Here is a 26,143-nt window from a genome sequence, read left to right as displayed (position 1 = left end):
AGCCCCTTTTCTGGCCACATGAGGTCAGCATTGAGTCACTGACTACTTCCAGAATGTAGCCTGTACTAGGACAGGAAGCCCTTCTGGGGAAAATTTAGGAATGGGAACAGGGACCATGGCAGTGTCATCTGGAAAGATGACCTGGGGACTTTGACTCAGGTCACAGCATGGTCAGGGTCCTGACTTCACTCCCTCAGCTCCAATCTTCAAGGCTGGGCCCCTCCAGTCCTCTTCTCTGTTTTCTGGTTCCCTCTGTGGTGCTCTCACTTCCCATCTATGCCCACTCCAGCCAGGCTCATCTTCAGGAAACAGGCCCAGTTGCCAAGGTGACCAGCCGGTTAGCTGGCTCCTTCCACAGCCCCCTCCTTTCACCCCTCTTTTCTCGGGGCTTCCAAGGAGGGGGCATGTGTGTGTATGGAGAAAGGGGAGGTGGTCTTTTATCTCTTGGGAGCTCTGGGGTTGGCCAAAAGAAGTTGGGCTACCTCTCTTCCAAAGCCCCCTGAAATGGAGTCAGGAAGGCAGTGGGGCTGGGGGACAGGAGAAAGATTAGAACAACTAAATGGTGAATGTGAAGATCCCATCTGGGTTAGGAAACGCCAGGGTTAGGACCTCTGCTCTCCATCTGCAGTAAGCACTGAACTAGGTGGAGTGAACTGATACCAGAAGAAGGGTTGGAGTTAGCTGTAGGCAGGACTTCCCAAAAATCATGGGTAGGAGAGAGACACTGGAATGAGCCATCAAGTGAGATTCTTCCTCTGCCATGGGGATGAAGGAGAACCATGCCTTTTGGGACCACACCCTTCCTCTGTTTTGGCAGGGAGGATGGACTCACTGATCTGGGGAGGATCATGTAGGCTGGATAGTTCTGAAGTGACAGTCAGGCTGAGCCCCCTTCACCTTCCCTGGAAAGGGAAGAGTAGGAAAATGGAGGCAGGACCAGGAGTGGGAGGTGGGTATGTGGGTGGAGGCAGAGGCTGTTCTGTCCCAGAGGAGAGGCAGGACCATCAGTGGCCTTTTCCTCTATTCCCAAAGATCAGATATCCAGGCTTTGCCTCAAGCTGACTTCTGACCCCCAAAGACCCCTATGGAAAGGTCTGGATTCTAGGACCACTCTTTGAGTACTAGCAAGTGACCTTGAATAAGTCACTAACTCTCCCGCTGCCTTGGTTTCTTGTGGGTAAATGGGGAAAGTCACTATATGTCAAAGACTTTAATGTAACACATGACACACAACAGGATTCCGCAGTGACTGTGCACACATAGATTGATCAAGTGTAGCCTTTATCCTATTCTATCATAATGATTGGTTTCCATGTCCTCGTTCCCCATTAGACTTCGTGCTCCTTGAGGACAGGAAATTGTATGTTTGCATTTCTGTACAGGGCACACAGTAGGTATTTAATACCTTTTTTTTTAAGTTAAATGTGATTCTTTAAAAAATATATTTATTTTATTTATTAATTGAGGCTGTGCCGGGTCTTCATCAGGACATACGGGATCTTTAGTTGAGGCATGTGGATTCTTAGTTGTGGCATGCATGTGGGATCTAGTTCCCAGACTAGGGATCAAACCCAGACCCCCTTCATTGGGAGCATGGAGTCTTACCCACTGGACCACTGGGGAAGTCCCTTAATACCTGTTTATTGAATGGATGCATTCAGGAATGAATGAATGGCAGTTTCCTTTCTGCCCCTAAGCGGGACAGGGAAAAGCACTGTGGGTGGATGGCATGAAGGGACAGGTGACCTGCAGTCACTCAGCCTGGCCTGTGGCCTGTGACTTTGTCTCCTACACCCACAGAAGAAAGTCAGAGCCTTAGAGATTGTCCAGTCAACTTTCTCACTGCCCAGATGAGGAAACTAAGGCTCAGAGAGGGGAAGGCACTTGCCCAAGGTCACACAGCTAATGAGAGAGCCAGGATTAAGAATCTGTACTCAGGTTTCCTGATCTCCAGCCTAGGGCTATGTACACACTTCACTGCTTCTCTGGGGCTGTTTTCCTAGGGTAGGAAGATGATTCAGTGAAGGCTGGTTTCAATGTCCCCTCTTCTGCCCTCTGTTAGTCCTTTCTCACATCTAGCTCTAATCCTTTCCTTTTCACCCTATCCCATCCTTGTTCAGATGGGTCTGCCCTCTGAAGTCTGGCTCCTGCCTTAACCCTTTACCATCCAACTGGGAATAAGGCTGTTCCCTAGCGTTCCAAGACTCAATTTCCTTTCCCCACTCTCAGCCCCGGGAACTTGCGGGAACCAAAGATGGGGAGGGATGTTGGTTGAACCGCTGGCGCCCCCTCCACAAACAGACCGAGAGGAGTTTCGGCTTAGATCTTCCCGGGATGGCGCGTGTGGTGAGCAGGGCTGGGAGTGGGGAAGGGGTGCGGGGAGCCCCTGTTGCTTTTCCCCTTTGGGGTGGCCATTAGGTAGGCTTGGGGAAGGCGGAGTTTGGGGGGCCGGGGGCGGGGCTCTTGCGCTGGGAGGAAGAGGGGGGGCGCGCTGGCTCCAGCTCGGCTCAGACAAAAGGCGGCGGCGGGAGCGGGCGGGAGGCGGAGCGGCGCCGCGAGGGCCTCAAGGTGACACCCACCCCCGGCCCCGGCCCCCCCGGCCCGGCCCCCCAGCCCGCCTCCCCATCCCCATCCCCGAGCCCCTTACCCGTGGTGCCCTTTCCCGGCCCCCTCCCCCCGGCGGGGGGTGGGGAGCAGCAAGGGCCCCGCCCCCTCCCGCCCCTTCCCCAGAGCCGGCGCAGGATGCCCCCGGCCCCCGGCAGCCCCCCGGGAGGCCCTGAGCTCGACGCGCCCCCTCTACGCCATGTCCCCGCCTGGCTCGGCCGCGGGCGAGAGCGGCGGCGGCGGCGGCGGCGGTGGCGGCCCCGGGGTCCCGGAGGAGCCCACGGCGGCGGCGGCGGCGGACGAGGGCCTCGCCCGAGAGGAGGTGAGAGCCGGCGGCGCCCCTTCCCCCGGCGCGGCCGCAGCCTGGCCCCCATCCCCCGCCGCGCGCGGCCCCCGCCGGTTCCGCCGCAGCGCGGCCGGCGCCCCGCACCCCGCACCCCGAGCCGGTCGCCGCAGCCGCAGTCCCGCCTCGCTGCCCCCACCCGGCGGCCGGAGCTGTCCGCGGTGGCAGGGAAGGGGCCGCGCCGGGGGCGGGGCTCGGGGGTCCCGGGCAGGGGGAGGGGCCTAGGGGCGGAGCCTCGCGGATCCCGGGCTGGTGGGGGTGGGGATGGTGTCCGGGATCCCATCTCACGGAGGGGATGCTATCTTGAAGGCCAGGCAGGGTGACTTGTAGGGGCTGCGGAGGCAGGAGAGTACCTGCCAGTTCCACGGGGGAAATGGTAGTGTTAACGTGAGTTGGGGCCCTAAAAAGGTCGAATGTGTGCAGAGGCGATCTCCCCCCTGGAGTCACTGGGAGTGTGTGCGTGGAGGATGTGCGCCTCTCTCTCCCCATATCCATGCAGGCCCCCCTCCAGGGAGTCCTGAGCCCAGGAATCCTTCCCAGTTTTGGTAACCAGCACATCCCTTGTTGGGGGTCCTACTCTTCAGTCCTCTGAATCTGGAGACAAAAGAAATGGAGGAGAGTACCAGGGGCTCCTCCATCTCCCATGCACACTCGTGCACACATTGCACACGGCACTGGGGCAGAAGCGCACAGGCAGGACCCGCAGGCAGAGCCCCTTCCACACGCCCTCTCGCTGGGACAAGTGCACACTCAGGCACACCAAGAGGCACATATGCTCCCCTCGCAGGACAAGGCTCTCTGAAAGGCACACATCCCCTAATCTTGTTTGCATGTGCTGAGTACTATTTCCCAGCCCACCTACCTATCTGTACTTCCAGATCTTTCCTCGGATTTCACACCGGGTCCAGGGCCTGCTGTCTGTTACTGTGCCCTTCCTCTCCACCTTTCTCTCCCTCCCCTTGGCTAGCCTCCAGGTTCGGCCTGGGGGATTGAAAGAAAAAGTCAGGATCTCAGCAGGAGGGTGTGTGGAGGGTTCCTAAAGCTAGACAGTGGGGGGAGGAGAGGGAAAGCCCAGGCTGCCACCAGAAATCCGACTCAGTACTCATCATTGAGCGGCTGTGGGTGCCAGCACCCAGGATGCAAAGGGAATGAGGCCCTGCCCTCAGGGGCACCCAGTCTAGTGGAGGAGCCACACACGTAAACAACTCACCGGGACAACTGTGGGCCAGAATATGATAAGTGCTTTAATAGACCCCCTTACCAAAAATCGTTTTCTCTTGACAAATGGCTGGGCTGCGAACATCTCCCTCCCTGCCCCCCCACCCCTGTCCCACATCCCCTCTCCCCAGCCACATGCCTCTGCCCTCTGGATATATCCTCCTGGACCACTTGCTGCTCAGGGACACAAACCCCCCTGCCTTTTATCTTAGAACAGGAGTAGATGTTTGGGAGACTCACAGGGCACCTGGGGTCCAGAGTATGGGGAAGGAGACAGGGCTTGGGGTTTCCTGGGAGGTATGAGGCTAATTGTCTGTGAGGGACAGGGAGGTGGATGGGTCAGAGGAAGTGGCTCCTCCTAGGTTCTGGAAGAAGGGAGGGCCCCACCTGTGAAGTGGGAAGGTGATGTCAGTGGGCCCCTCTCCCCTTTCCTGGAATACCTGGAAGGGGTCCAGGCTGGGGACCTGCCTTCTCTGATGCCTATCTGTCCTCCCTGTCTTCCCTATGCACACCTTCTCCTGTTTCATTGCCATCTCTGTGTCTGTCTTTGGACTCTGTTTCTCTGGGTGCCATCCTATCCATCTGTGTCTTCTCTGCCACCTGGGCCTTCTCCCTCCATCTCTGGCTCTGATCCCTCTGCCTCTGCACTTCTCTATACTGGTATTCCGTCCCTCTTTCCTGTCCTCATGGCTCACTCTGGGTTACTTCTGTGTTAATCTCTGGTCCTGGCCTCCCATCTTGGTCTGACTCTCTCTGCACATTCCTGTCTGTCTCTGCCTGTCATCGCCGGTGTCGGCCTCTGGCCCGCCATCCATCTTTGTGCTGAAACTTGCCACTCCGTCTCACTCCGCACTCATCTTGGCCCCTTTGCCTGCCCTTCTGAGCAGCAGCGTCCCATCCAGCCCTCTTTCACCAAGTCCCTCTGCCGTGAGTCCCACTGGAAGTGCCTGCTCCTCTCGCTGCTCATGTACGGCTGCCTGGGGGCCGTGGCCTGGTGCCACGTCACCACGGTGACCCGCCTCACCTTCAGCAGCGCCTACCAGGGCAACAGCCTCATGTACCACGACAGCCCCTGCTCCAACGGCTATGTGTACATCCCCCTGGCTTTCCTGCTCATGCTGTACGCTGTCTACCTGGTGGAGTGCTGGCATTGCCAAGCCCGCCACGAGCTGCAGCACCGCGTGGATGTGAGCAGCGTGCGGGAGCGCGTGGGCCGCATGCAGCAGGCCACGCCATGTATCTGGTGGAAGGCCATCAGCTACCACTATGTCCGCCGCACCCGCCAGGTCACCCGATACCGCAATGGAGATGCCTACACCACCACCCAGGTGAGGAGCTGGAGGGGAGCAGAGGCCAGTCCAGATGGAGGGGGTGCTGGGACCCTGCTCGACTGTCCTCGGGGAGGAGCACAGGCAGCAGTGAGCTCTTGTGGGCACTGCAACAGGAGGACAATAACACCCACCATAATTATAACAGCAAACACTTACTGGCAGCCAGGGTCTATTCTAACTACTTTACAAATGTAAAATCATTTATTTAACCCTCATGATAACCCTATGAGGTAGGTAACTATTACTCCCATTTTACAGATGAGGAAACTGAGGCTTGGAGAGGTTCAGTAACTTACCTAAGGTCAAACAGCTAGTGTGTGGTGGAGCTGGGATTTGAACCCCGGCAGTCTGGCTCCAGGGTCTGTATGGTTTAGTGCTTAATGGTTGGAGGTGTTTCACATGCACAGCCTCACAGGCTGATTAGTGAGGTGCCTGCTACCGAGTCCTCTTTCACAGTTAAAGAGACCTGAGCTCAGTGACTTGCCCAAGTTCTGCAGCTTCTAAGTGGTAGTGCTAGACTCAAACTCAGGGCTGTGGATCCCAAGTGTGAGGCTCCCAGAGGTGGGGGTCAGCTGGCAAAAAGGTGGAGGTAGGCCTGGGAGGCATGGAGGGGGTGTCAAGCAGCACTCCGTATACCTGCTGGGATTAGGCATATTAGAGCCCTGGTGGAAGAGGAGATTTTCCCAGATAAGGGGGACCTCTCCACTGTCTCAGTATTGGGCTGGGTAAACAAAGCTTGGGCCCTGTGAGGATCAGGAGGGAGGCCGGGTACTAGCTAAAGGTGGCAGCAGGGAGACCAGAGACAAAGGGGGTCCACAGGGACCTCCTCTGGGGGGCCCATTTGGAAACACACTTGTAAAAGGGAAGACGGGTAGGCTGTTCGGGGTGATGAGGGGGCAGCGTGGGACAAAAGATGCAGTGGCAAAAGGATCAGGCAAGCCGGAGGGACAATTCAGGGCCTGGGACTGACCCCTAGACACAGCAGGGCTTAGTTAAAGTGAGAAGGCACATAAGTAGGGATGAGTTCCTAGCCCCGCCCTCATCTCTAACTCACTGATGAAGCTGAGGGCCTCAATGTCTCTATAAACCCGATAAGATCTTACCTGGCCCCAAGCGGGAGCTAAACCAGGACAGGCTGAGGGTTTGATCCGGCGCCAAGAGCAGTGATGGGGCGGAGGAGGGTAAGCAGAGAGAAGCGACTCCTGCCGCCTTCCCCGGCGCCACAGGTCTACCATGAGCGCGTCAACACGCACGTGGCCGAGGCCGAGTTCGACTACGAGCGCTGTGGCGTCCGCGACGTGTCCAAGACGCTGGTGGGGCTGGAGGGCGCGCCTGCCACGCGCCTGCGCTTCACCAAGTGCTTCAGTTTCGCCAGCGTGGAGGCCGAGAACGCGTACCTGTGCCAGCGCGCGCGCTTCTTCGCCGAGAATGAGGGCCTGGACGACTACATGGAGGCGCGCGAGGGCATGCACCTCAAGAACGTGGACTTCCGCGAATTCATGGTGGCCTTCCCCGACCCAGCCAGGCCACCCTGGTACGCCTGCTCGTCGGCCTTCTGGGCTGCGGCGCTGCTCACGCTGTCGTGGCCGCTGCGCGTGCTGGCCGAGTACCGCACGGCCTACGCGCACTACCACGTGGAGAAGCTTTTCGGCCTGGAGGGCCCCAGCTCGGCCAGCGGCAGCGCGGGCGGCGGCCTCAGCCCCAGCGACGAGCTGTTGCCCCCTCTCACGCACCGCCTGCCGCGGGTCAACACGGTGGACAGCACGGAGCTCGAGTGGCACATCCGCTCCAACCAGCAGCTGGTGCCCAGCTACTCGGAGGCGGTGCTCATGGACCTGGCAGGGCTGGGCGCGCACTGTGCTGGGGGCGCGGCGGGCGGCTACGCGCCCACGTGCCGCTACGGTGGGGTGGGTGGCCCAGGCGCAGCGGGCCTGGCCCCGTACAGGCGCAGCTGCGAGCACTGCCAGCGCGCCGTCAGCAGCTCCTCCATCTTCTCGCGCAGCGCTCTTAGCATCTGCGCCAGCCCTCGGGCCGGACCGGGGCCCGGCGGCGGGGCGGGCTGCGGGGGCAGCCGCTTCTCCCTAGGCCGCCTCTACGGCTCCCGGCGCAGCTGCCTGTGGCGCAGCCGGAGCGGGAGCGTCAACGAGGCGAGCTGCCCCACCGAGCAGACGCGGCTGTCCAGCCAGGCCAGCATGGGGGACGACGAGGACGACGAAGACGAGGAGGAGGGCGGGCCGCCGCCGCCCTACCACGACGCCCTCTACTTCCCCGTGCTCATCGTGCACCGGCAGGAGGGATGTCTGGGCCATGGCCACCGGCCGTTGCACCGCCACGGCTCCTGCGTAGAGACCTCACTGTGACCCCGGGGCCTTGGACCGGCCCGCCGGCCTCCTCACTGCCCCTCGCCGATGGTGCTCCCTGCGTGTAGCAGGGGGAGTCAAGAATGTGGCCGAGGCTGTGCTGGGCACGGTGCGGGTGGGGTGGGGGGAGGCGAGGGGGCAAGGGACAGACCCCGAAGGGGCCGATTCGAGCACCTCCCCACACCCTCCTTTGCTGAACATAGACAGCTGTGGGGAGGGGAGGGAATCCCGCCCCGGCAGAGCTGTCTCTTCCAGCCCCGCCCCTGAGTTCCTAGGGGGACACCTCCACTTCCCACACGCATACTCGCACACTCGGAATTTCCAGTCCCGCCTTTCAACGGATCTAATGACTGTTACGTGGAGACTGCCGTGGGACCCGCGTTGGGCCTCACCTCAAGAGAGAGGCCCTCGCTTTGCAGCTGGGGAGGTTTACAGGCCAGGGGAAGGGCAATTGGGGCTTTCCTTCCTCCGCAGCCTGGCCCCGCTGGGGCCTCTCTCTACCGAGGGGGCAGTGGTTTGGAGAAGAGCAGGGCTGGCTTCCATCCAAGCTAATGAATTCAGTGGGTCTGAGGCCTGGGCAGGTGTCAGCCGCGATACTCCATCTCAAAGCCTCAAAGCCATGGAATTGTTGATCTCTTCTTGGCGCTGGCCCGGGGTTTCCTCTCTGCCACTCCCTCTGCTGCTGTTTATCTCACTGGGCCCTGGGAGGCTGGGTCCTGGGGGGGGGACTGTACTCACCATGCAGATTTCACACTTCTCCCTCCCTTCCTGCTCCCTGGCTTTGAAGAGCTGTTGCCAGGGGTGAGGGGCAAGGCAAACTGTGGAGGGCAGTGCACCTCAGTCCTTTAAACTGTAGCCTCGTCACCTGGGTTCTGGGAGGGCACTCCCTTCAGAGAGGGTGGGAGACCACCCAGGCAGCATTCCTTCAAGCTGACCAAGGTGAATGAATGACTAAGTGGGGAGAGCAGGAGATAGGCCTGGGTGACAAGGGGGAACTCAGGAAGCTAGTGGGAGTCAAAGAGGAGAGGGTCGTGAAAAGACCCCCCAAAGGTCGGAGTGTCTGTGGGGGACGGCCCTTGCATCCCCCGAACTTGTGGGGAAGAGTGGAGAGTGGTCGTGTGCAAGCAGAGCCTCTGCAGGGCTGAGGACCTTGTCACGAACCCCAGCTGGAGAAAGACTCATTTCCAGTGGCAGGGTCAGAGGCAGGAATTCTCTAAATCTTGCCTGACCCCTCTGTCCTCCCCTAGCCCATGAGCTGAAGCCCTGCTGTGTGTCCCAGGGTCTTCAAAGGGGCAAACTGCCTCCGCCGCAGGGCGCTGGCCCTGTGTGCTGCTCCCCCACTGCTCCTACCCTGATGTGCTTCCGTGTGCATGTCTGTGTACAAACCCCCTGCCCTCCCAAATCCCCTGGCTAATGTTTTCCCAGCTGACAGTGCCCAGGGATTGAGCTCACATTTCCAGCTGGAGAGGAAAACCCTCAGGCCTCCAACATGGCTCACCCCTGATGCTTCTCATGTCACCTGAGCCATCAGAGCTGCCCCTTTCCCTCCTCCAGCCTCTCCCCTCTTCCTCCAGCCTAGCCAGGCCTGTACCCCCCAAGGGTATGGCCTCCACCTATGCAACATTTCCTCTGGCTCCCCTAACCTTTCCTGGGGGACTGGGGGCCACAGATTTTGGGGACACCACGGCCTGTGGCCCATCAGGGTTGAGCCTAACTTTCAGGTGGAGATGGCTGAGTGGGAAGAGAGAGGAGGCCGGAGAAGAGGAGGCTTGGAGAGGAGGGGAACAGCTGCCCACTAGGTTTCCCTGGGCAGCAGTGCCACCTACCCGCCAGCACTGTGCTCTCCAGGGGCCTGGGGGTTGGAGCACCCGTTTCCTCTGAACGGACATCTTCAAGGTACAGGTGGTGAGCTGTGGCCTCAGGACCCAGTTCTTGGCCAGTTGGCACCCGGATGTCACGCCCTTGTGTGGGGCATCCTGGCCACCTCATGGCTCCAAGGAGGGAGGAACTCAGCTCCTCCTGCCTCAGGGCCATTCCTCAGACAGAACCTGAGCTGGGAGGAGGGGGAAAGGGGAGGGGCTGTTATTATTTTTGCCTGTATTGACCATTTCTGCCTAGGTCTTCTCATACAGACAGCCTCACACCTCCCACATATGCACAGACTTAGAGAGAAACCAATTCTTTGGTCTGTTTTCTTGGTAGCTTTATTGATTGCCAGGGAAAACAAAACCAGAAAATTAACTAATCTCTAAAATTAAACTTTACACTGAATGTTCTTGTTTCTCTAATTAGACCCTCTGCTAGCAGCTGTGGCTATGTACACACACACTCACACACCCTCACACCTACACGTTTGCACTCGAACTGTCAGAGGATGTCAGGCACAGACAGACTCAAGGTTGCCCAGACAGGCACACACGTGCGGTCACTGCCAAGCCCCCTTTGGTGCTCTGCTTGTTGGAAGGAGTCCCTGGAAAGCGCCCCAAGGCTGTGGGTGCAGCCCATGACACACCCTCTGGAAACACAGGGCTGGAGGTTCAGCCCAAGGAGGATGGGAGGTGGGGCTCTGCCTGAATCCATCATCAGGCCCTCTTGTGGCCCTGTGGGTAGATGTGATTCCCGTGGGTGTGGCCCCAAGGCGGGCAGCCACAGAGTGACGGGGACTCATGGAGGATGCCTGGAAGGTTTCATGTGTCCTGGGGACAAGGGCTTGTGGGGTGGGCTGGGCCTGGCTGGGGAGAAGACAGGTCTCTGTCAACTGGGTGCATCACACTGTGGCCTTTCTGTCGTGGATTTCCAAGCGCAAAGATTGTATAAATCAAACTGGTGGATAATAAAGTTGCAGATGACTCACTGACTTCCCTTCCCAGTGTCGCACCTCTCTCGCCATCTCCCCGTCCGTGAGCAGCAATCTGGGAAGGCCGATGGGTCTGAGCCCCTCCTGTCACCTCTGTTTCCCCCTTCCCAGGTTGAAGGGAATGGATTAGGGATGGCGTGGCTTGTAGAACTGGATGACTTAGGCGGGAGTTAAGCAAGAGGGAGGTGGCACCGGCAGGGGTGATGGTGGAAGAGCCAGGCAAAGCTATGCTGTAGCCTGGCGGGGGGGTGGGTGGGGGTGGAGAGAGAGAGTGTGTTTGAAGGTCAAGAGGTCAAGGATCTGTTTGGTAGAGAGAAAAATGGTGGGGAGGAGGGTGGTCAGGGAGATGGGCGACCCCTGTGGGAGAGTCTGGGCAGGCACAGTCCCTTAGAGTCTGCTTTGCCTTCCCCATTCTTGGGAGAAGTCAGTCATTTCAGTGAGTCCGGTAATATCCTCTCCCTGCGTACCAGGGCTAAGTCCTATTTCCTACCCCTATCCCAGGCCCCTTCCTCTCCTCACATCTTTATCTGCACAACCCTTGATCACTCATCCCAAGGATATTCTTGGTCTCCCTCCCCACTCCCTCCAGACCGGTGTGACACTCTGCAGCAGGCATGGCAGGGGCATGAATGAGGGATGGGGCTGGGGTCCCCATCTTATCCCGCCAGGTTCTCAGGGCCCTTGGCCGTGGCTGGTGACATGAAGTGGCTGGGACTCAGGGCCCGCTGGCGGGCTGCTTCGCGGTTGGCACAGAGGGCCTGGCCGATGAGATACTCGCTCTCCTGGGCGATACCTGACAGGCGCAAATCAAACTCCAGGAGGGTCTTGTTGTCTGACATGCCTTCTAGAAGCTGCTTCCCGCCATCCTGGTTCAGGAATACAAAGGAAAGCATCACTTTCCGCCACTACCCAGGATCACACACACGGGTGTGTGCGCACATACCCATATTTATACAGACGTGACTGAAACAACAGGTTCACAAAACAATTCTTAACCTATTTGTGTGGCACTGACATTTTCTATCCTATTCTATCCTGTTCCATCCTATTCCCTGAGAAAAATGGTGCTCAAAGTTCACTAAATTGATTTTTCAACCCCAGTGGTTTGAAAAACATGGCGTTATGTCAGTGATGGTGATTCCGCTCCTCTGGTTCAGCCATGAGCACGTGAGACAAATCTGGCTCGTGAGATATGAGGAGGAAGTTTGGAGGGAGTGACTTCTGGGAAGTTTCTCCTCATAAAAGAGAACAAAAGAGAGTAGTGGTCTCCCTTTTTCTGCCTCTGAGCGTGGCCCAATGGAAAATGCAGCCACCATCTTGGGCTCATGAGAGTCGCACAAGAGAGGACGTGGCTGTGTGGTTAGGTGGGCAGAGCAGAGGACGGTGCTGAGCCAAGGATCTCACCAACCCCAGAGCCCCCTTCCCCCCGGCTTCTGATTATGGGACACAATGAATATTCCTCTTGTTTAAGCCATTTCCCGATTAAGCTTTCTGTTACTTGTAGCCAAGAGCACCCCCTCTGGAGACAGTGTCTATGTGAGTAAGACTGTCCTCGGGGGAGGTTTGGTAGAGGGTGCAGGGCCCTAACTGGAGTACATGGAGGGCTGTCCTCGCTAGTTCCTACAGCTCCAGCCCCTTCTGGGTTGGGTGGGCCAGGCCTAATACGAAAAATTCCACATTGGGAGGCAGAATGCTGCTGTTCTAAGGTTGTGATCCAACAGCGTGTTGCAAAGTCAATTCAATGGGTCACAGAGCATTTTTGTTTTTAATGAAGCCGTGTACATTATAAAGGAAATCATCAGTATACATCACAAGCCGTACAAGTAACTTTCAATCATGTTATATTGATGTATACATTCACTAGGTGTTCATGAAAATTGCATTTGTTACTCTGAGACTTGGTCAAGATTTGAAAGACATTGTCTATTGGAAAGGATCCAGGCTTTCAACCTGACTGGATGCTCTCGGGCAACTCAATAACCTCTCTGAGGTTCAGTTTTCCATCTGTAAAGTGGGGTTAAGAATACACATTTTACTAGATAACTGCGAGGGTTAAAGAATAACGAATGGATACTGGGTGCCTAGCATAAGCACCCAGTATCCGTACTATAGAACCCCGAGTAATAGTAACAGCTAGCAATTACTGAGGACCTAGCCAGTGCCTGCAATGGATAACTGCTTTACAAGCATAACTCATTTAATCCTCCCAGTAACAACACTTAGAAGTAGATGCTATTATTATTCCCATTTTACAGAGGAGGAGATGGAGGCCCCAAAAGTTTAAGTAACTTAACCAAGTGCTAAATGGCAGAGCTGGGCTGATAACCGGGTAAAGGCTGTGATCCTAACAATTATCCCCTACGTACCCCACAGCAATCGGATTCCGCTCCCGCCTCCCAAGGCCCCAGGGCCTCCCCTTGGCCCTGCCTGTCCCAGAAGCGGTGGCTCACCAGCCCGATGTGGTTGCAGGACAGGTTGATGCTAGTGAGCGTGGTGTTGATGGACAGCACCTGGGAGAGGAGCGTGGCAGTGGGCTCGGACAGCTCGTTGCCCCCGAGGTGCAGTGTGGTGAGGCACTTGTTGGTCTGCAGGGCGTGGGCGAGCACCTGGCCGCCCTCATCCTCGATGCAGTTGAGGCGCAGGTTGAGGGAGACGAGGTTGCTGTTGTGCGCCAGGGCGTGAGCCAGCGACTGGGCGCCGGGCGCGCGCACCTGGTTGTTGGCGAGGTTGAGCACGCGCAGGCGGCTGTGGCCCAGCAGCTTGGCGGCGGCGCGCGCGCCCCGGTCTCCGATGAGGTTGTGTGACAGGTCCAGCTCCTCTAGGGCCGCGTGGTCCAGGAGGCTGAAGACTAGGATGCGGGCCTTGTCGTCGTCCACCTTGCTTCGGGTCAGCCTGAAGATCTGTGGGCAGGTAGAGGGGCCACAGCACCCTGCAACCAGGAATAATCTGCCTGCCTACCTACCTCCTGCAGGTAGAGGAGGGGGCCCCAGGGAGGAGCAGTTCTTCTCTTTCAAGAACTTGGCTGGGAAGGGGGAGAAAGGTAGAGCGGTAATGGATGAGGGGTTCGGCCACCTGGCTGGCTCTTGGGCAGGGCAGGCCTACCCAGCATGACACAGTGGTACAGAACTGGTGGCAGCTAGTAGGGGGAAAAGACTACCACTTATTGAGAAATGACTATGTGCTGGGCATGCTGCTAGAACATTCCATAGCCATATCCCTAACCCTCAGCATCCCAGTGAGATGGAACAAGTTCTCTCCATTTTACAGTAGAAAATGGAGGCTTTGAGCGGATACATCATTTGCCCAGAGTTACACAATGATTAAGCTGTGGAGGCAGGTTTTGAATCCAGGCCTGTTGGATGCCGCAGCCCCTCACCGCACCCTCGTCAGCCAGCTAAGCTCCACCGTGGCAAGGAGAGGAACTCTTTGAAGGAGAGTGCCAGGGTAAGAACCAGGGAGAAAGTGGGAAACGTTGAGAAACAGTAAATGGATGGGATGAAGAAAAAAGATAAAAGAAAGGGGGTGGAACTAGCCTTATGAATATCGGAGGTGGGACCCCTGTCCCTTTCCTTTTCACTGGCTTGGCCCGCTGCTCCCTCTGCCTTGAGACCTCTGAGTGGCTGGCCTCCCCGTCCTTCAGTCCTCTCCTCTCTCTACATCTCTCTTAGCCAGCTCAGAATCGTTTGTCCCTCTTTTTTATTGCCTCTATCTGGCAAAGCTCCAACTGTGGATCAACCCCACTCTATCTCCCGTATGTCTGGGCCCAAGCAACTGACATGATGGAAAATGTCACATCACAGGACTGGCTGGTATCACTGGAACCACCAATAGGCCCTCAGTGCTGAGGGCCAACTCAACTCTGCTTCTCTGGACAATATACTCTCTCATAATCTACAACAACAACGATTTCAACCTTCTCCAGCCCCTCACCCTACAGCCTGAGGTGGGTCTCCTCAGCCATCGAGTAGGAACCCTTCCTTTTCCTAATCCCAAACATAAATCCACTGCAACCCACCACATCCACTCTCCCCTCTGCCCGGAGCCAACCGCCCTACCTCATCCCTAGACCCCACTCTTCCGGTCTTCTCAGGAAACTTCCTTGGTCCATGAACCTGTCCCTCTCTCCTGTACTCAGCTCCTTTCTTGCAATTGGGTGGAGCTTTACATTGGTTTCATCTTTTACTTTTTTTTTTATTTTTAATTTTTCATTATTTTATTGGCGTATAGTTGATTTACAATGTCGTGTTGGTTTCCGGTGTACAGCTCAGTGACTCTTTTCCATATTCCTTTCCGTTATGGTTTGTTACAGGATATTGAAGACAGTCCCCTGAGCCATACAGTAGGACCTTGTCTATTTTATATATAATAGTGTGTATCTGTTAATCCCAAGCTCCTAATTTAACCCTCCCACACCCCTTCTCCTTTGGTAACCGTAAGTTTGTTTTCAATGTCTGTGAGTCTATTTCTGTCTTGTAAATATCTTGTATCATATTTTAGATTCCACATATAAGTGATATCATACGGTATGTCTTTGTTTGACTTACTTCACTTAGCATGATAATCTCTAGGTCCATCCATGTAGCTGCAAATGGCATTATTTTATTCTTTTTTATGGCTAAGTAGTATTCCATTGTTTATATATACCACATCTTCTTTATTCATTCATTTAGGTTGCTTCCATGTCTTGGCTATTGTAGATAATACAACTGTGAACACTGGGGTGCATATATCTTTTCGAATTAGAGTTTTCTCTGGATATATGCCCAAGAGTGGGATTGCTGAATCATATGGTTAACTGTATTTTTAGGTTTTAAAGGAACCTCCATACTGTTCTCCATAGTGGCTGTACCAATTTACATTCCCACCAGCAATGAATGTAGGAGTGTTCTCTTTTCTTCATACCCTCTCCAGCATTTATTATTTGTAGACTTTTAAATGATGGCCATGCTGACTGGTGTGAGGTGATACCTCACTGTAGTTTTGATTTCATTTCTCTAATAATTAGAAAAGTTGAGCATATTTTCATGTGTCTGTTGGCCATCTGTATGTCTTCTTTGGGGAAATGTCTTTTTAGGTCTTCTGCCCATTTTTTGATTGGGTTGTTTTTTGGTTATTAAGTTGTATGAGCTGTTTGTATATTTTGGAAATTAAGCCCTTGTTGGTTGCATCATTTGCAAATATTTTCTCCCAGTCTGTAGGTTGTCTTTTCATTTTGTTTATGGTTTCCTTTGCTGTGCAAAAGCTTATACGTTTGATTATTTGTTTATTTGTTTATTTTTATACATTGTTTTTAAACACGTGCAAATTTCTTCTTAAGAAAACCTAACCCCCTCATCTGTTACTGCTCCACCTATCTCCCCCATTCACAGCCAAGTTCTTGAAAAAGCTGATCATGGTCATTCCGTTTCCTCACTTCCCACTCTCTCCATAAACCACTCCAATCTAGCCTCTGCTCCTGGCACTCCACTGACACAGCTTCCGCCCAGTGACCTCCAAGTTTGCTAAATCCGGTCCTCAGCTCCATCCCACTTCCCTGCTGCTCACCCCTTTCTTGAAAAGCATCCCTCCCTCGGCTCTGGGACACACTGCTGTGTCCTTCTTCTCTCCCACCTCTGATTTCTTGGCAGGCTCTCTCTCTTCCAACCAGAATATTTGGGACATGCTTAAACTAAAAAAATATTCGTTGTGTATCTGAAATTCAAATTTAACTGGATGTCCTATATTTCTATTTGGTAAATCTGGCAACTCTGTTCGAGTTGCAATTTTACATTTATATGATTGCTGATTACTGCCTTTTATCCCCACCAGACTGTTAGCTGGAGGGCACAAATGGTATAATTGTGCTCATGATTGAATCTTCAGCACCTAGGACAGGGCCTGGAGTGCAGATGTGTGTTGGATGACTAAATGGCTGGTGAATGGGCAGGGCAGTGCCTTGTGCATCTCTGCATCCCCAGAACCCAGCTTGGTGCAGAGTGCATAAGAGGACACTTGGTCAGGGACTTCCCTGGTGGCGCAGTGGTTAAGAATCCGCCTGCCAATGCAGGGGACATGGGTTTGAGCCCTGGTCCGGGAAGATCCCACATGCCGAGGAGCAACTAAGCCCGTGCGCCACAACTACTGAGCCTGCGCTCTAGGGCCCGTGTGTCGCAACTACTAAGCCCGAGTGCTGCAACTACTGAAGCCTGCGTGCCTAGAGCCTGTGCTCCGCAACAAAAGAAGCCACCGCAATGAGAAGCCCACACACCGCAACAAAGAGCAGCCCCTGCTCACTGCAACTAGAGAAAGCCCGCGCCCAGTGACGAAGACCCAACGCAGCCAAAAAGAAAGAAAAAGGACACTTGGTCAATGAGCGAGAAGGAAATAGGAGAAGAAGGTGGGGATACAAGAGGAAGGGAAGGGAAGAGGGAATCAAATCAGAGAGATGCTGAGAATGGCAGGTGGTACCTTGAGCGTGTGGCATGCCTTGACTGTGGCCGCGAGGGAGTGGCAGTCGCGGTAGGTGAAGAGGAAGAGGTTCCACTCGAAGTTCATGCCACAGTCCTTGACACCGTACACCAGGTCCAGCTCCTCCAGGTGGCTCAGGCCAGCCACCAGGTCGCCCAGTTGGTAGTGGCCCGTGGCCGGCTCCTCCATCTCTCCTTCACTGCTGGAGTCGGACTGATCCCCGCCCCGAAGTGGGGGCGGGAGCTGCACGGGCGGAAGGAACTGATCCACCCGGATCGTGTGCACGTAGTTCCTGCAGAGCGGCAGCAGGCTGAGGATCACCTCGGGGTCCGTGGTGCTGGGGATGAAGTGCTTCAGCAGGTTCTCCAGGTGCAGCTCGAAGAACATGCGCTTCCAGCTGCCGCCGTGCTCGTCCACGTGGCACACGGGCCAGCGTTGCGTGCAGCAGCGGCGCCAGTAGTTCTCATCCTCTATCAGGTTGGCGGTCACAGCCAGCGGCAGGTCGGGGGACAGTTGGTTCAGGACCTTCTTCTGATGCTCTGGGAGCAGCTGCTTCAGGATAGGGTTGTCTTTGGGAACAGAAATAGGAGTCACAGTGTTGGGGACGCTGCACATGCTACCCTGAGCTGAGCCTGTCTGGGGGCACCCAGGAAAGGGAAGGCCCCCTGTCTTTAGGGAAGCCCAGGCTGAGAGAGGAGGCAGACTGTATTCTCAGGGAGGCTCAATCTGAGGAGGGAGACATCACCCCTGACTCTGGGTTGTTCCCAGTTGAAGGTAGATATCTTAGCATTTGGTCTCAGGGAGCTCCCAGTCTGAGGCAGAATCTCAGGTCCAGCCCTCAGTTATTCCTTAATCTAGTAGAGGAGACAATCCCTGACTTCAGAGGCTCCCAGTTTGATTTGATTCATTCATTTCAAGACAAAATGTTTTTTTGAGCACCTACTATGCACCACACACTGTTCTAAGTGCTGAGGATACAAGAGTGAACAAAACAGAGGAAGCTGCTCCATCTTATGAGCAGAGGCAGGCTATAAACAAGTCACATGAATATATTGCAGGTCTGGTGGTGACAAGTGCTGTAGACAAAATGATGGCCCTGTCCTCAGAGAGCTCCCCATCTGGTAAGAGAGGTTGGCAACTCATCTTTGAAAAGGACGAACATTTACAGAGACTAAAGTACAGAACAAACCAAGAACCTATACACGCCATGCAAGACTCCGAGAGAGTGGAGGACGGTCAGTCAGGGAGGGCTTTCTGGAGGAGGAGGTAGGTATGGCTTGGGCTGGGCTTTGTTGGAGAGAGTGGGAGAGGTGAGGAACAGGCATAGGCATGGAGGGCACAGTGTGTGGGGGAGCCTGGTGGGACCTGGAAGTGGGGACGGCCAGAGAAACTGTCCTGGCCTCTGGGGAGGGGGGAAGGGAGGTGCTGAGTGGGGATGAGGATGCTGTGTGGGAGGGCAGGGGCTGCCCCAGGACCCAGCTCTGAGGCCTCACCTCCAGGCAGTCCCCGCCCACTGGGCCCCACTCCTGGCCTTGTCTCCCGACCGAGGCAGGGACAGACTCACTCTGGAAGTTCTTGACAATGTGTTGAATGCAGAGTTCTGTGAGGAGGGGCACAGTGGCCACTGACCACTCAGCATCCTCAGCGATGATCCTGCGCATCCGACGTACCCCAGCCCCGGGACTCGGGCCCTTGGACTTCACTGGGGGTGGGATGACAGAGGACTTTGAGGGCTGTGGGCCTGTGCTTGAAGCTTGGCCGGCAGTGGAGGACTGGTCCTGGGTGGAGGCTGAGGACCAGCTGGGGACCGACAGTGAGGGTGTTATCTGGGTTTCCTCCATGCTGGGGACTGACAACACAGGGACAAGTGGCCTCTTGGTGATGGCCTTGTGACAGGGAGTTTCTCAGACAGGCGGGTCCTGGATGCCGGCGGGAACCTGGAGCAAGAGGAAGGGATGGAGTTGTTACTTTGGACGGTCTCGGTGGGCTTTTACCAAGAGACGTAGCAGGGGTGGTTGTTAAGGGTCAGTCTCTGGATTAGAGCAAATCCAGGTGCAAATCCCACTAGCTGGGTGGCTTTGGGCCAGTTACTGAAACTTTCTGAGTTTCAGATGCTTCCTCTGTGAAATGAGGATAACAATTACCAATAAGCTGATTGGGAGGAGTGAATAAAAATAATGCATCCAAGGAGGCATAGCATACTGTGACACACAAAACTGTGGCAAGCAACAGCCCCACATTTTAGACAGTAATAGCTGCACAGCAATTACAAGCAATTGCTGTATGCTGGACCCTTTTTTTAGTTTTTTATGCATATCAGCTCATTTGATTCTCACAAAAGCCTTTTTGAGATAGGCACTGATAGACTCATTTTTCTGATGTGAAACTGAAGCACAGAGAGGTTAACTGACTTGCCCAATGTCACAAAGCTTATAAATAACACAGGTGGATTTAAACTCAGTCTATCAAGTTCGGCCAAAAGACTGAGGTATGATAAAGAACCATTTAGTTCAGAACAGCTCCCTGCACTGAGCATTTTACAGAACAGCAACTGCCTGACCAGGAGGATGGGGTCGAGAACAGCACTGGCCAATAGAAACATACAAATAGAAATATAATGAATGCCAAAATGCAAGCCACATATACTATTTAAAAATTTCTCGTCCAGACATTCAAAAAGGAAAGAGAAAACAAGTGAAATTAGTTTTATGTTTAACCCAATATGAACAAAATATTATCGCTTAAATATGTAATCAATATAAAAATTATTAATGAGATATTATATATGTATTTATATTAAGCCTTCAGAATCTGATGGCTAGTGGCTACTGTTCTGGGTGGTACAGGAGAGAGGGGAAGGAGAAGGGGAACTGGACTCATGCCCTGCCCAGGGTGCCAGCACCTTTTCCTCTACCCTCTGAGGGCTCCAGCTCAGCCCCCTCCCTTCAATCTCCCCATCCTAGTCTTCCTAGTTGTCCCGGCCTCCGGGCATTCCAGACGGCAGCGGGAAGGAGTGGGAGGCGACAAGGCAGCTAAATCTGGGGCTGAAGTCAGAAGACAGAGAATGTGTCCGGGGCTGCCCCCGCCCCTCCATTTGTCCATTCCTGCACCCTTGCTGCAGGTGTCCCTGCCCCGAGATTGCAGGCAGAACGGGGGCCGCTCGGCCTGGCACACAGCTCGTGCTCTGGGTTTGCTCCCTGGCTCGATGCACTGTGTAGTGTCCGGTGGGAAGGAACAATCTGAACCAGCAAAGGTGTCCTTGGCAGATGGAGGGGACCAGATGGTGCTCCCTGGTCCTCCAGGCATCTCAAGGAGGAAGAGCCTGGCTCTGTGTGTGTGTGTGTGTGTTAGAGAGAGAGAGAGGAGGGAGAGAGTAGAGGCAGGAGGGGGCAGTGTAAGGAAGATACCTAGGTATTTTTGTGGCACACTTATGGAAATCAAATGCAAATTGACAAAGAGGTTGGGTCCAGAATTGTGGAATAAGCAGCTAACGGTCCTTCAGAGGGTGTGGCTGGGAGGCGGTGCTGCTTGGAGGCACCAGATGCCTTTGCATTTCCGGCTTTGCCAATGACTTGCTGTGTGACCCCGGCCAGGTTACTTAGTTTATCTGAGCTCCAGTTTCCTTCTCTGTAAAAGGGGATAGTAATACCTTTCTATGCAGGCTGTGGTGGAGATTCCCCCGAGGTATTTGAATCATACTGATAATATTTGACAAGAGTACTGGAGGGGGTGCGTGGAGGATAAAGGCGTCCTGAGGGACAGGGGTCTTGGGCTGGGGAGGGAAAGCCCTGGAGACCTGCTTCTTGAGTGCCGACCTCAGATGGTGTCTTTGTCTTTGAGTGAGGCCCTTCCCTGTCTCCAGGGGACACGTGAAGGGCAAGGTGGTGGTGGTGTTCGGGTCTGGATAGAAGGACGAGGGCCTTGGCAGTCTGGGCAAGAGGAGGAGGAAAGGGACAACAGGCCAGCCCTGTTCCTGCCAGCTCCGCACCTGGACGCCTGGGGCTCCCTCCACAGTTCTGGCCTAAGACATGCCGGTATTCCCCTTGGTCCCAGATGCATCCCAGGACACCCTGTGGGCCACGCCCAAGGGAGCAGAACCCAGCTTGGCCCAGGGAGCTGGCTCTCCAGGCATTTCTCACAGCACTGCCAGGCCTCACCGTCCTGGTTGGTGGTCCCTTCTCCCTCTCAGGAAGCCACATGTTGGGAGACCACACCTGGGGCCTGGTGGGGTGCTCTCTGGAACGGGGTGGCTCTGCTCTCACTGCCTATTGCCTTAGGCATTAGGACCTGGCAGCCCTTCCTAAGGTCTGGGCCTAACCGCTCTGGCCGGGCAGGGCACTGCAGGACACCCCCCAGGGCTGGTCCAGGGCCCTGAGCCCCCTCCTCAGAAAGAAGGGGCAGGGCAGCCCTCCATGTGCTCAGCATGCTTCACTGGTAGAAAAAAAGAGCCCCTATTGTCCTGCAACGTTTACAGAGACCTCCATACCACGAGGTCTGATGTCATTTTTTAAGGCAAATATTGACAACATTAACCTCATAATTAGGTCAGAGTTGATAGTTTTCACTCATCACTTCCTGATTTTTTTTTTTAAAGTCGACATTACAAAAATATTTTTGGCAAGCAAATTGTTACCAGAAAGAGGATTCTTCTAAGAAGGATTTTAGTTCCAAAAGTTGTTTTAAAAAAATACTTAAAAGAACCAATCAAATATAAAACAAAGTATGTTTCAAAGGTTAATGAGCAAGACGAACTCCTTGCCTCCCAGTTACTAATGTTACAAAGATGATATCAAGTCCCATGCCCGACCCTGCCCTTCTCAACCACTGCGCGGCTGCCACTCTCTCAACTCTCCTCGGGGCCTCCGGATCATTCTCCAAAAGCCTCCGTCGCAGGCTCCTCTGACTCGGCCCACCCCTCAGGGTTTAGCTGTGGCTGCCCGACGGCCTCACTCCGTCCTCTTGCTGGGCTGCAGCTCTCCCATCTCCTCTGAGCTCCAGACTCAGGGCCACTGGCCTGCCTCCCGGCTCCCGCAGATTCAACCTGCCCCCCAAGAGAACGCAGTGCCTCCTGTGAGCTGCTGCTCTTCCTGGCTCCCTACCTCGGCCAGGCGTACCGGGAGCCCTCCAGGTGCCTGAACCCCGGAGCTGGGAACCACCTCTCTCTTTCAGGCCCCCCCACCTGGTTACTGTTGTTTCCCCTCAGTTCTGCTTCTCCCACCCCAGCGTCCCTCCGCTCCCTTCCTGCTGCAGCCTTAGCTCAGGGCCTCAATGTCCACCTGGATTGTAGCTGCAGCTGCCCAGCACTGGGTGTGTCATCCAGCATCTAGCCTTCCCAGAGCTGCCGTGGCAGGCCTCCGTGTAAGCCCGCCACTCATGGGGTGCAGCCCAGCTTCCTCAGCTCCGTGTAGAAGGCCCTCCGTGACCGGACGCTCTGTTTGAAATAAACTCCTCTCTGCATCTGGAACACTGCAGACCAGTCTATGCCGCCCAGCCTTTGCTCAAGCTGCTCCTTCTTCCTGGAATGCCTTTCTCACGGTCTTGGCCCGGAAAACGGACCCTCGATGGTCTTGTGAGCCTGAGCTCAAGCACCATTTTCCCTCTGAAGCCTTTTAGCTTCTCTTGTGCCCCACCTTCCCTTTGTCAGACCCCCCACCCCAGCACCTGTGTCAGTTTGGTGGTGACTGACCACCCTCTCCCCACACCCACACTGGACTGTGGGCTCCTCCCGGTGTGGGGACAATTTCTTACTCATTTTCGTCTCTAATCCCTAACCCCGTGTCAGGTCTGCTGGGGAGGCAGCTGGTGTTTGGGGCTACCCCACCTCCTTCTGATCATAGATTCTGGCCAATAGGAGTGCCCTGTATTGGTCAGAGTGATTGGTTCAGGGGTGTACCTGATGTAAGCCAATCAGAGTCCTTCTTGGGATTTGTCCAAGTGGAGGTAGACAAAAGGACATATGTCCTTGAAGGATACAGATCCCCTGCTGCTGGAAGCTGTTTCCCTTCAAACGGAAAAGGCCTTTCTGAGGCAGGAGGAAATGCTGCCTGGTGAGACCGGTAGGAATGGGAGGTGGACAGAGCACGCTGGGCACCTCTGGTCCCCAGGCCTCGTCCCCGAGGGCCCTCTGAGGGCTTCCTTCAGTTCTGAGACCTAACTCGACAGCCTTCTGACAAGTCCCTTTTGCTGAAGCTAAGAGTTGGATTTCTGCCCCTTTGTAACCAAAGGGTCCTGACCATTTGGGTGGTTCACCATTTGGTGAATGAAATTACAGGAAAAATCCTAAATTGGTAGATGAACTAGTTCAATGGGTTGGCCAGGGGCCGCCAGGCTATTACTCACCTGGCCTGATGTCTAACTCCGGAGGCCTGTTCCTCTCCCGACCACCCAAGCCTCCGACCTCATCTCCCATCTCTCCAGCCACAGGACAGTATCAGCACTTAACAGTTACAGGTTTCTTTCAGAACGCTTCTCTCATTGGAGTCTTACAACCACTTTATACTGGAGTCAGGGCAGGCTTCTCACCCCCATTTTATGGATGAAGAAACTGAAGACCAGACCAGGAAGTAATGGGCCCCCGGATATCTAGGAGGGCTGGGGCCAGGGTCAGGGCCTTGGCTGCCTCTACCCACAGTTCCCTGCTCTTCCAGTCACTTCCCCTGCCTCCACTAGGAAAGAAAAAGCCTGTTCTTGTTCCCTGGGAAGCAGGTGTCCCAGGGATCTGTCAGGGAGGGTCTCCCCAGGCTGGGTTTTGGGACCCCACTATGGGAATTTCAGGTCCCTAACATAAGGCTTTCATCCCTGTTATATTAAAATGCATTTCCTCCCTAATGAAATGAAATCTTAACAGTCCATACCTGCGTGTGTATATATCCCTATGTTAACCTTGAACTGCTATTTACTTATTTATTTTATTTTTTGGTCGGGCCATGCTGCTAGCGTAATCTTAGTTCCCCAACCAGGGATTGAACCTGGGCCATGGCAGTGAAAGCGCTGAGTCCTAACCACTGGACCACCAGGGTATTCACTGAACTCATCGTTTTAGGTCAAACAAAAGCATAGTAGGGCTTCCCTGGTGGTGCAGTGGATGAGAGTCCGCCTGCCGATGCAGGGGACACGGGTTCGTGCCCCGGTCCGGGAAGATCCCACATGCCACAGAGCGGCTGGGCCCGTGAGCCATGGCCGCTGAGCCTGCGCATCCGGAGCCTGTGCTCCGCAACGGGAGAGGCCACAACAGTGAGAGGCCCGCATACCACAAAAAAAAAAAAAAAAAAGGAAGGAAGGGGACTTCCCTGGTGGTCCAGTGGTTAAGACTCTGTGCTTCCTATGCAGGGGGCACAGGTTCGATCCCTGGTTGGGGAACTAGGATCCCCCATGCCGCAGAGTGGCTGGGCCCGTGAGCCATGGCCGCTGAGCCTGCACGTCTGGAGCCTGTGCTCCGCAACGGGAGAGGCCACAACAGTGAGAGGCCTGCGTACCGCAAAAAAAAAAAAAAATTATGAAAATGCATCTCATCATTTTAGGTCAAACAGAAGCATAGTAAATTATGAAATATATACTGATATTAATGTAGCAAACTTTAAAAAAATGTAGGTCATGCAATATATTATCCTATCTGACAGTTTAAGTCAGAAAGGGGATATAGGTATATCTCCCCTCTTATCAGTCGTCCACACCTCAGTGTGAATGAGTTTCAGGTCCAAAAAGCAAAGTTGGGAAGGGGGCAAGGAGAATGCACCGCTGAGTCGGGGGTCTGGGGAGGGCTCACAGGAGAATGAGAAGCCAGGAGAACTGAGGTAATTCCTCCTACTTCCCAGGGCAGCCTTAGTCTGGCCTGGGCATCACCAGTCTGCAGCTGGGGGTGGTTCTAGTGACACTGTCTTCCCTAGAAGCCTGTGGATGGGTAGACGCCCATTAGCTAGCCTCCCACAGCCCCCAAGGGCCCATAGAGCACAGCCCCAGAAGTGGCAGAGTGGGTACCTTCCCTTCTGGAGCCTTCTCTCCCTGGGGAGCCAGTGGGGCTGTCAGAGAATCCCAGAGTTTGAAGACCGGAAGGGTGTTCAAGACTCTGTCCTTCTCTGGGGCAGGAATCCTCTTGACGTTCCAGAAAGGTGAGTGCCACCTAGAGTGAGTGCCTCTTGTGCCGCCATCTGTGTCCCCCTCTAAGGGCACACCTTGCCCTCAGATGGGAAAGTGGGGACAACCCAGTGATCTTTCATCTCCTGACACCTGTCTCATGGGCCTGTGGGGCCTCACATGCTATGTCTTTAACATCAACCCTGCCAACCCAGGGCCACAATCCCTGAAGAAAGGTAAATCCTCCTCCTCCTTCCCTGGTCCCAACCCTGTGTCCTCAGGACCAGCGTCCAGGGTCCTGAAATCACATTCAACCCATAACTCAAAGGGTCAGGTGTTAAGGTCTGCTCTCTATATGTCCAAGCTCAGCAACAGAAAGTGATGAGGGGCTTCCCTGGTGGTGCAGTGGTTGAGAATCCACCTGCCAATGCAGGGGACATGGGTTTGAGCACTGGTTCGGGAAGATCCCACATGCCGCAGAGCAACTAAGCCTGTGTGCCACAACTACTGAGCCTGTGCTCTAGAGCTCACGAGCCACCACTACTGAAGCCTGCATACCTAGAGCCCGTGCTCCGCAGCAAAGAGAAGCCACTGCAGTGAGAAGCCCGAGCACCACGACAAAGAGTAGACCCCACTCACAGCAGCTGAAAAGAAAGCCCGCGCGCAACAAAGACCCAATACAGCCCAAAAAATAATAAATTTTTAAAAAAAGTGCTGAGATGCCTCAGTTTGGCCAGGAGTGTCCTCATTATTTATTTTTGGCTGCGTTGGGTCTTCATTGCTGCGCTCGGGCTTCCCCTAGTTGTGGCGAGCAGGGGCTACTCTTTGTCACGGTGCGCGGGCTTCTCATTGCGGTGGCCTCTCGCTGTGGAGCATGGGCTCTAGGCGTGCGGGTTTCATTCGTTGTGGC

The 26,143-nt window shown here is 54.9% G+C and overlaps 2 protein-coding genes across 2 annotated transcripts; one reads left to right on the top strand and one right to left on the bottom strand.

Moving 5' to 3' along the window:
* Window positions 1-5,006: 5,006 nt before the first annotated feature.
* On the top strand, window positions 5,007-7,966 carry TMEM151B (transmembrane protein 151B). Its single transcript, XM_022582025.3, has 2 exons — window positions 5,007-5,493; window positions 6,723-7,966. Exons 1-2 carry the CDS (start codon window positions 5,131-5,133, stop codon window positions 7,854-7,856), a joined length of 1,497 nt encoding a protein of 498 aa, XP_022437733.2. The 5' UTR covers window positions 5,007-5,130; the 3' UTR covers window positions 7,857-7,966.
* A 3,002-nt stretch (window positions 7,967-10,968) lies between these two features.
* DRC5 (dynein regulatory complex subunit 5) lies at window positions 10,969-19,263 on the bottom strand. Its single transcript, XM_022582030.3, has 4 exons — window positions 18,725-19,263; window positions 17,161-17,729; window positions 13,164-13,613; window positions 10,969-11,579 (listed from the first exon to the last, which is right to left on the bottom strand). The coding sequence occupies exons 1-4, from the start codon at window positions 18,999-19,001 to the stop codon at window positions 11,370-11,372; spliced, it is 1,506 nt and encodes a 501-aa protein (XP_022437738.1). The 5' UTR covers window positions 19,002-19,263; the 3' UTR covers window positions 10,969-11,369.
* Between the last annotated feature and the right edge of the window lie 6,880 nt (window positions 19,264-26,143).

The sequence above is a fragment of the Delphinapterus leucas genome, chromosome 10, assembly GCF_059928025.1.
Source record: "Delphinapterus leucas isolate spDelLeu-1000000601 "Yukka" chromosome 10, BTC_Dleu_Yukka2, whole genome shotgun sequence".
NCBI classification, from domain to species: domain Eukaryota; kingdom Metazoa; phylum Chordata; class Mammalia; order Artiodactyla; family Monodontidae; genus Delphinapterus; species Delphinapterus leucas.
The sequence above is the reverse complement of the archived record's forward strand: the minus strand, read 5'-3'. Positions and strand labels throughout refer to the sequence as shown.

Bases quoted from the DNA above. Each gene is read 5' to 3' on its own strand.
- DRC5 (XM_022582030.3), bottom strand. From the start codon at position 19,001: ATGGAGGAAACCCAGATAACACCCTCACTGTCGGTCCCCAGCTGGTCC. The intron at 13,614-17,160 runs GTACCACCTGCC...ACCTGCCCACAG, and splicing joins AGGCATGCCACACGCTCAAG to ATCTTCAGGCTGACCCGAAG. The intron at 11,580-13,163 runs GTGAGCCACCGC...TTCCTGAACCAG, and splicing joins CCTGCAACCACATCGGGCTG to GATGGCGGGAAGCAGCTTCT.
- TMEM151B (XM_022582025.3), top strand. From the start codon at position 5,131: ATGTACGGCTGCCTGGGGGCCGTGGCCTGGTGCCACGTCACCACGGTG. The intron at 5,494-6,722 runs GTGAGGAGCTGG...CCGGCGCCACAG, and splicing joins ATGCCTACACCACCACCCAG to GTCTACCATGAGCGCGTCAA.